Here is a 9,682-nt window from a genome sequence, read left to right as displayed (position 1 = left end):
GGAAATATCATATTAAGTATGCTACTAGAACGGTTTATGTCGCTTTAGTTGTCGTCGTCAGCATTGTCGTCGTCGTTCTACGATCATCCACAGCAGCAGCAGCAGCAGTAACAACAGCATCATCATCATCATCATAACATCCTCCTCAACATTTTATCATCGTCATCATACATAACAATAGCATCATCATTGTCATAATCAACAACATGACCATGACCATTTTCGATGAGTGTGTGTTCGTTTCTACAACAAAGTGCAAGGGAAGTAACTCATAAGTTTAGCAATTTTGCTTAGTGTTGATTTATTCCCCATAGCACAGTTTAGATTTTGTGAAACAAACTACTGACAAATAGTAGCAACATCAAATGAATGCTTGTATTTTAATGTTAACAAAGAAGCTTCCAATGTCTTCAGGGTTTCAAAGGTGGAACATTTAAAATTAATTAAAGTTGCTTACCAAAATGTAAAATGTGTACCGGGTAAGTGTTTTTGTCATAACTCTCTTACAGTTGATTTACATCATGGTTTAATTTTTGTCAAATCTATGTATCCTTTGTTCAAGACAAACATATTGTATAACGAATAACTGTGAATGTGTGAATAGTCACTGAATACATTATCTTTTCTATATCGTCAAAGTTACCGAGTGTGACTGTAAAGAAATTCCGTTGATGCGACAATGGCAGATTATGCCGTAATTGACGAGCATTGCAAGTTCTGTTGTGGAGGATGACAGTTCCCTCGGATCCGATGGTAGAAGCGTACCTTTACCGGTGTTTGTGACGGCATATCATGGCTCACGATGCGAAGGAAGCATTCCCCACTAGGAATATGGTACCGTCTTCCTGAGGCTCGATTGGTCATTGCCAATTCAGGCACTACTTAAAAGTACCTCGGAGTATGGTGGGTTGTTTTACGCGTATTTTCCGTACCCGGGTACATTGTTGTATATTTAATAGTACCTGGGGTGCTTTAAGTAGTACCTAAGCCATACTGAAGATGCTTTTGAGAAGCGCAACAACCTCCACATATTTAAGTAATCCCTGAAATATGCCGTTCGTACGAGTAACTAAGTCGTTCCCACGATAAAGCTATTTCATACTCGTGAGTAACTTATAAACAAATAAAACACAATTAAAGGGGCCTTTTCACGTTTTGGTAAATTGACAAAATTTAAAAAGTTGTTTAAGACTCGCAAATTTTTGTTGTAGTTATGAAATTTGTGAGGAAACAGTAATACGGAACATTTACCATGCTCTAAAATATCAATAATATGCATCTTTTGACGGTTTAAAAACTTAAAAATTATAAAGCGTTGCAACGCGAAATGTTTGAATAATTTGGAGAGTTCTGTGGTTGTCGTTTTATTTTTTGATACTACGAGGATTGCTTATATAAAGTATAAAATACATCATCATTGTATGAGCACGGATGACCGAGTGGTCGAAGCATTAGTCTTTTACTCCAGGGGTCAGTGGTTCGAGCCCAGTTGAGGATTACTATTTTCCTTTCTTTAATTGTATTCTTGTTTTTTTTACTTGAGCTTTTTAGATCCAATGTTTACATTTATCAATATAAAGCATTTAATGACAAACTTCAATACATGCCAAAATGTGTGAAAGCCCCTTTAACAACAAGATCAATCGCCAGTAAGTATTTGAAAAAAAGAAATCATACAACTATTATTGTCGTAACTGCAGTCAGATTTTAATCGTTCTTTAGGACGCAAGTTGGACAGTATGAAATGAAAATCATCTAAAGAACTTGAGAAAATGTTCAAAATAAGATTCGCGAACCGAACAGAGAAACAATTTATTTAAAAGAGTTCGTTGAACACTTTAAAAGCCTTCCTCACTGCTGACAAGAGCCTTACTACTAACAAGAGCCTCACTGCTGACAAGAGCCTCGCTGCTGACAAGAGCATCACTGCTAACAAGAGCCTCGCTTCTAACAAGAGCATCACTGCTGACAAGCGCATCACTGCTGACAAGAGCATCACTGCTAACAAGGGCCTCACTGCTGGCAAAAGCCTTGCTGCTGCCAAGAGACTCACTGCTTACAAGAGCCTCACTGCTGACAAGAGCCTCACTGCTGACAAGAGCCTCACTGCTGCCAAGAGCCTCACTGCTGACAAGAGCATTACAGCTTACAAGAGCCTCACTGCTGACAAGAGCCTCACTGCTGACAAGAGCCTCACAGCTTACAAGAGCATCACAGCTTACAAGAGCCTCACTGCTAACAAAAGCATCACAGCTTATAAGAGACTCACTGTTGACAAGAGACTCACTGCTGACAAGAGCCTCACTGCTGACAAGAGCCTCGCTGCTGACAAGAGCCTCACTGCTGACAAGAGCATCATAGCTTACAAGAGCCTCACTGCTGACAAGAGACTCACTGCTGACAAGAGACTCTCTGCTAACAAGAGCCTCACTGCTGACAAGAGCCTCACTGCTGACAAGAGCCTCACTGCTGACAAGAGCATCACAGCTTACAAGAACCACTGCTAACAAGAGCTTCACTGCTGACAAGAGCCTTGCTGCTGACAAGAGAGTCACTGCTTACAAGAGACTCACTGCTGACAAGAGACTCACTGCTGACAAGAGCCTCACTGCTGACAAGAGCCTCACTTCTGACAAGAACCTCACTGCTGACAAGAGCATCACAGCTTACAAGAGACTCACTGCTGACACGAGACTCACTGCTGACAAGAGACTCACTGCTGACAAGAGACTCACTGCTGACAAGAGCCTCATTGCTTGCAAGAGCCTCACTGCTGACAAGAGCATCGATGCTTACAAGAGCATCACTGCTGACAAGAGCCTCACTGCTGACAAGAGAATCTCTGCTTTTAAGTTACTCACTGCTGACAAGAGATTCACTGCTGACAAGTGCCTAACTGATGACAAGAGCCTCACTGCTGACAGGAGCCTCACTGCTGCCAAGAGCCTCACTGCTGACAAGAGCATCACAGCTTACAAGAGCCTCACTGCTGACAAGAGACTCACTGCTGACAAGAGACTCACTGCTGACAATAGACTCAATGCTGACATGAGCCTTATTGCTGGCAAGAGCCTCACTGCTGACAAGAGCATCACTGCTTACAAGAGCATCACTGCTGACAAGAGCTTCACTGCTGACAAGAGAATCTCTGCTTTCAAGATACTCACTGCTGACAAGAGACTCACTGCTGACAAGAGCCTAACTGATGCCAAGAGCCTCACTGCTGACAAGAGCATCACTGATTACAAGAGCATCACTGCTTACAAGAGACCCACTGCTGACAAGAGACTCACTGCTGACAAGAGCCTCACTGCTGACAAGAGACTCACTGCTGACAATAGACTCAATGCTGACAAGAGCCTTATTGCTGGCAAGAGCCTCACTGCTGACAAGAGCATCACTGCTTACAAGAGCATCACTGCTGACAAGAGCTTCACTGCTGACAAGAGAATCTCTGCTTTCAAGATACTCACTGCTGACAAGAGACTCACTGATGACAAGAGTCTCACTGCTGACAAGAGACTCACTGCTGACAAGAGACTCACTGCTGACAAGAGTCTCACTGAGGAAAAGAGCTTCTCTGAGGACAAGAGCCTCGCTGCTTAAAAAAAACACTACTAACAAGAGCCTCACTGCTTATAAGAACCTCACTGGTGACAAGAGATTAACTGCCCACAAGAGACTCACTGCTGACAAGAGACTCACTGAAGAAAAGGGCTTTGCTGAGGACAATGGCCTCACTGATGACAAGATCCACACTAAGTACAAGAACCTGATTAATGGCAATAAATTAACTGATGCAAAAGACCTTCATGATACAAATGGTCGCCCTGACGGCAGAGGATCTTGCTGGTGACAAACGCCTCGCTGATTACAAGAAGCTCGCTGATAACAAGAAGCTTGCTTATGACGAGAATTTCCCTGATGACAAGAGCCTGGCTAATAACAACAGCTTGCTGGTGACAAGGGTCTTCCTGATGGCAAAGGCCTTGCTGATGACAAAGTCTCGATAGTCACAAGCTCACGGATGACAAGAACCTTCTGATAACAATACCCTCTGTGATAACAATGGTCCGCCACATGACAAGAGCCATATTGAGACCGAAAGCCTCGCGAATCACAAGGGCCGGACTGATCACACGGGCCTCTCTGATAACAAGGGCTGCCTTAATGATTGCAATGGCCTGTCTGAAGACAAAGGTCTGGAAGAGGACAAGGGCCTGACTTATAGCAATGGCTTACATGATGGCAAGAGCCTTCCTGGTGACAAGGTCCTTACTGAGGACGACAGCCTTAATAACTACAAGAGAGTAACTGATGACAAGGTCCTTACTGAGGACGACAGCCTTAATAACTACAAGAGAGTAACTGATGACAAGAACCTCAAAGATGAAAATGGCCTCACGCATCACAATTACCTTTACTCGATCAAGGGTGACACGATTATGACCTTTAGAAAGAAATAATCCTCTGTGGTTCTTAAAAGAATCCGTACAGTTTTAATGCGATTAAGTTGCATTCAGATGATCAAAAACTAAAAACAAATGTTTTTAACTATATATTTAGTTTACAAAAAAACATATGTGTTGTATTAGTATGCATTTCTTAAGTAGCAGAAATAAACGTGTGTATATACTGATACATACTGTGCCTTCCTGTTTGTTTAAGTAACCTGAGTTATATATAGGCTAAAATATTTTACACATGACAAGTGCAAAAAGTGATAAAAACACAGCTATATATTATATATCATTACGTTATTATATCATTCCACTTTCTTTTAATATAATTTTGTGCACACCTTTATCGGCAGCTCATACAGAAACGTCGAAAGGAACGCGTCAGCATTATAAATATATTAGTTGATATATTCACGCTTAAGATGTCATTTTAGAATGCTTTGCAAAAAATGATTAATATTAAATACACCTCTTTAAAACATTTTCCACAGTTAAAACATAACAATAAGGTCTTCATGATAATTATTCATTTCGATAAAACTGAAATAGTTACAGATTACCCCAGTGGCCTAAACCAGACACCGATGGTCCTGATGAAAAACCTGCTTTAAGTTAATTTGATCTTCGATCTATTTTTGACGATGCTGCGAAGCATCGTCTAAGTTATCATATCATGAAAAATTCTTCACAATGGCAACCTATGTAAAAGACCGAGCCAGTCCGATTGAGATAGCTCGATTTTTCTAATCGGCATACCTCGCTGATTATCATTGATAAAGGTATAGGAAGCTCAGCTATAAATAGGACAGCATATTCTGGGAAAAGATTTAATAATAGTTTGAAAACGTTAATTTTAAATCAGTTATATTCAATCCATTATATGTTTATAGATCAATGAAACAACTATGCATTTTCTGTATTGTATTTGACATTTTTCGTGATTCAGTAAATAAATTGCGAAATAAAACGTGTATAATTAACTTTCAACGCGATCATGAGTGTAAAGAAAACAAATTATTTCGAACCTGCCATTTGTAAACGTTGTAGCGATTATGGTATATAAACAGCATAATAGCCGTATCATATCTGTGATACTCGCTCTTCTGCGTGCTTTCTCATTTTGCATATTTAATAAACTTTTCAAACATAAATTACAGAGCCACATCAGTGCACATACTATGTTTGACAATTCATTCGTTTGTTGGATATTGTTTGCTGTTTTAAACACATATTAGGTCATATCGCGGAGATATAGTTAACCTTACCATGTGTTCATGTGCGAACTCACGTATTCAAGTGCTCTTACGACTATGTGCTCATACCCACTTTCGATCGGGAATCATCATGAAATTATTGCCGTACTTAACGAACAAACATGCCTAAGCTTATTAAATTAGAAAAAAAGAAAAATAATCAAAAGAGAAAAAGTATATGTTCATGCACATGGGATTGTGAAATCACGTCCGTGCACATAGCATCATTAACTTAGGAAAGGAAACAACGAAATATTAAGTTTGGTATGATATACATGTGAAGTTAAAGAGCATGGTGTAATTGAAGAGCATGTCAAGTTTTGAATTTATATGCTGAAACGTAATGTTATAACCCACACACGTTTTACTGTAACAGACAGTTTTTTAATATAAGTAGTACAGAAAATACAGGTCGAATACCTTTTAAAGATATTTCTTGTTATATTTGATCGAGAATGTGAGCCGCCTCCCAGTTTCGCTGAAAGGATCAAGTTCCCCACGGGTACTACTTCCCCGTACCCCCATTTTTTTTCGTACCCTACATTTTTCGTACTGAAAAAGAAAACGAATTATTTCGAACCTGCCATTTGTAAACGTTGTAGCGATTATGGTAAATAAACAGCATAATAGCCGTATCATATCTGTGATACTCGCTCTTCTGCGTGCTTTCTCATTTTGCATACAAAGAGCATGTCAAGTTTTGAATTTATATGCTGAAACGTAATGTTATAACCCACAAACGTTTTACTGTAACAGACAGTTTTTACACAGAAAATAAACGTCGAATACCTTTTTAAAGATATTTCTTGTTATATTTGATCGAGAATGTAACCCGCCTCCCAGTTTCGCTGAAAGGATCAAGTTCCCCACGGGTACTACTTCCCCGTACCCCCAATTTTTTGTTCGTACCCTACATTTTTCGTACCCAATTTTTTTTCGTACCCAAATTTTTGCTCGTAACCGAATTTTTTTTCGTACACATTTTTTTCTTACCCAATTTTTTTTCGTAACCAAATCTTTTTACGTACTTATTTTTTTTTGCATAATTTTGGTACCCAAAATTTTTGTACCCATTTTTTTCCTACCCAAAATTTTCGTACCCAGATACACAATTGTGGTGATGTAGATAAACTTAAATTGATGCTTTTATATCAATCCTCTTCAAAAGCATCGTCACACCAGTACTGTCAGTACTTTGATTATTTGTTGTTACTGTAGTTTCGATTGATTACTATAGTCGTTATGTTGAGCCTTGTTTTTTGTTGCACACAAACGTTAACCTGATTTTCATCTTTGCACGCGAACCATGACCTTAAGCACAAATCGCCCTATTGGTGCAAACAGGCGCCATGTGCTATTGAATTTTAATACCACATGGTACCTTTTGCATCAATGGGGCGAACTATGGTAATACTTCTACTAAGAAGCGAGTCACAAGTGAAAGTGCTGGCACGAGGCTTTTCATAAACCTGTTAACGCAAGTTATATTTGCATATCTGTAGCAGAATATGATAGCCGAGTGTCGCCATTTTATGATGATGTTTTGGTCTGTTTGAAGACGGTTTTCAACACGCAAGAACGACGAATATCCCCGCCAGAACATCAAATATACATTGCGGGTGGACAAAAAAATGGCGCTGATACAACAATAATGATGTATCGACTTTTTTGTTTTACCAAAGGGTTTATTTGTCATTTGTATTAGATGCACTTATAGAAATGCGGAGTTGTTGTCCCCAAACGTTAATTTGAAAGTTTTTCTACAAACGTCGCATAATTCTGTTTTATTCAAGGCAAGAGTAATAATAATACTGACTTAAGCATTATAAATGTCGGTTAAAATTAATGGCTATGTGAAAACTGACGGTTTTCCCGTTTTTAGAAGGACCGAGCTTTTGGTAATAATTTAAGTTTAACATTTTGGTGAACATAAACGTTCGCATCGATTTTTTTCTCGACGGCGAAGTTAACAAAGGTCAGTTGAAAATATTCTTAAATTTTTCAGCTTCGGAGAATATAAACAGATCTCGGAAATTTGTTTGTAAAAACTAATCTGACCAACTATTTCATTTCTGTTAGCATACACGTTTCGCATAAAATAGTTCAGTATACAATGCATAAAACAGAATTATATAGAAGCTATAACTATAAGTGGATTTCAGTGTGAGTTCGTATGTATAAACAAATTTTACGGATGGTCATACAAGGGCGGTAATCTATGCGCGCAAAAACGATCGTTTTAATACCACACAATCTCGTTTAAATTGTTCTTGGGGAATAAAAAACGGAATAGATGTTAACAATATTTATCGCATAAAGTGCTCTTTGGTATGCATAATTTGAAAAATCGACCAAAATGTATTTGTTGTTTTGTCTTCTTCTGAACTGATTGTGTTATCTAAAAGAATATGAACCTCTTAGAGAACGCGGAATAAATAAAATAATAAATTAATTGTTTACATAATTGATTTGAAGATTAGAAAATCACCTTATTTACCGAGACGTATCGGCGGTTAGTTGACAGTTACTATTGTAAAAATCATATATAATATCACACAAACAAATTATGTTAAAGGTCAAATGTGATTTTTTATGTTAATGATAGAGCGTATAATAATGACAATATCAAATAAAATCAATGTGTGTAGTGTTAAACCCGGTGGCTTCCCTTTAATTTATCCGAGGAAGAAACAGCAGTTTGCAACTTTATACATTTAAGCATAGTACCATTGATATGCATCAATTACTGTTGGCGTTGTTGCTGACTAAGCGGTGTTTTCAATACCTGGATCGCGTGTTCTCGCGTACATGATTCACACCGTTTAAAATAACCGATAAAGTCCGCTTAATAATTTCGACCAATGAATTTTTTACGGCAGTGGCCGTATTTTTCCGTGGACCAATCAATAACTGATTCGTAAACCAAAGCAAATTACGAGTGTTCGTGTGTTGGTAAATATTCACTAGTTACTGAATCATACGGGGAACACTAATGCTTTCTGGACATTCACTAGTGACTGAATCATACGTGGAACACTAATGCTTTCTGGACGCTGAATAGGAATAAATAAAGTCGGTTCAAATTAACTTATATCAGGATTCAATTGCATTGACCATCAGGCTACTAGCTGTATAAAGACGTCCCAATAAGCTGTGGGACATTTAAATGAATTGTTTTTACTTCCGCTTGCATCAGACGCAACTTTCCTGGCTGAGGAAAAGCCCTAGGGGCTTATGTAGATAAGGGACCATACGTTCTGACGTAACGTTGACAGGACAGTGCATCATAGTGCGCGTCTTATCATTGTTAGCGTTCAAAATAAGCCAGTTTGTTTTACAGCAGCGGAGATTAGAACGTAAAAGTACGAACGTTAGAGTTAATAAAATGTGTACAACAAATAAAAAGTCGAAGAATACGCAGAATTTGAAGAGAAATGTTTCAGACAACGAAATCTCAAATACTGCTGTGACCAAAGAAGACGGGGAATACATACAGCTAGAGAGACCGAAAGTAAGTTGTTAATTAGTTGTTATTATTTTACATTTAATAATGGCTATAAGTATTAGTAATAATAGTTTTATATTTTATAAAGGATGTTTAAAGGACGACAACCTTTTATGCTGATATTTTAGATATAGACCTACGCATTGGTCGCGCCAGCAAATTCGCAGCGCTTGTCATCGTTCGCGAGTATTTCTTATTCGGTATGTGAGCAGCGTCCTATGAAAACTGGGCTTAATGCATAAGCTTAAAGTCTCGTCCTTAGTAGATTAGCCTGTGCGGTCAGCTCAAGATAATCAGGAACGATTTTTTCCGTTTAAACGAAGTCTCTCATGAAATCCAGTTCAGGCATAAAGTAACGTCCTGACTGCGGTCTGCCTAGGCTTATCTGGGACGACACTTTACGCACATGTATGCATTAAGCCCAGTTTTCTCAGAACGAGGCTTGCATGTTACTCATCGGATCG

At 38.6% G+C, this 9,682-nt stretch overlaps 2 protein-coding genes across 2 annotated transcripts in view; both read left to right on the top strand.

Annotated features, from left to right (window-relative positions):
- The first annotated feature begins 206 nt into the window (after positions 1-206).
- On the top strand, positions 207-3,606 carry LOC127840725 (uncharacterized). The gene is made up of 3 exons (XM_052369141.1): positions 207-264; positions 1,846-2,486; positions 2,530-3,606. Exons 1-3 carry the CDS (start codon positions 207-209, stop codon positions 3,604-3,606), a joined length of 1,776 nt encoding a protein of 591 aa, XP_052225101.1.
- Positions 3,607-8,672: 5,066 nt separating this feature from the next.
- The window catches only part of LOC127842031 (uncharacterized), an 8,792-nt gene continuing 7,782 nt past the window's right edge, over positions 8,673-9,682 (top strand). Inside the window, exon 1 of the mRNA XM_052371348.1 lies at positions 8,673-9,224. Coding sequence (XP_052227308.1) covers positions 9,099-9,224 — 126 coding nt within the window. The 5' untranslated portion in view covers positions 8,673-9,098. The remainder of the gene's footprint in view (positions 9,225-9,682) is intronic.

The sequence above is a fragment of the Dreissena polymorpha genome, chromosome 8, assembly GCF_020536995.1.
Source record: "Dreissena polymorpha isolate Duluth1 chromosome 8, UMN_Dpol_1.0, whole genome shotgun sequence".
In the NCBI taxonomy this organism is placed as follows: domain Eukaryota; kingdom Metazoa; phylum Mollusca; class Bivalvia; order Myida; family Dreissenidae; genus Dreissena; species Dreissena polymorpha.
The sequence above is the reverse complement of the archived record's forward strand: the minus strand, read 5'-3'. Positions and strand labels throughout refer to the sequence as shown.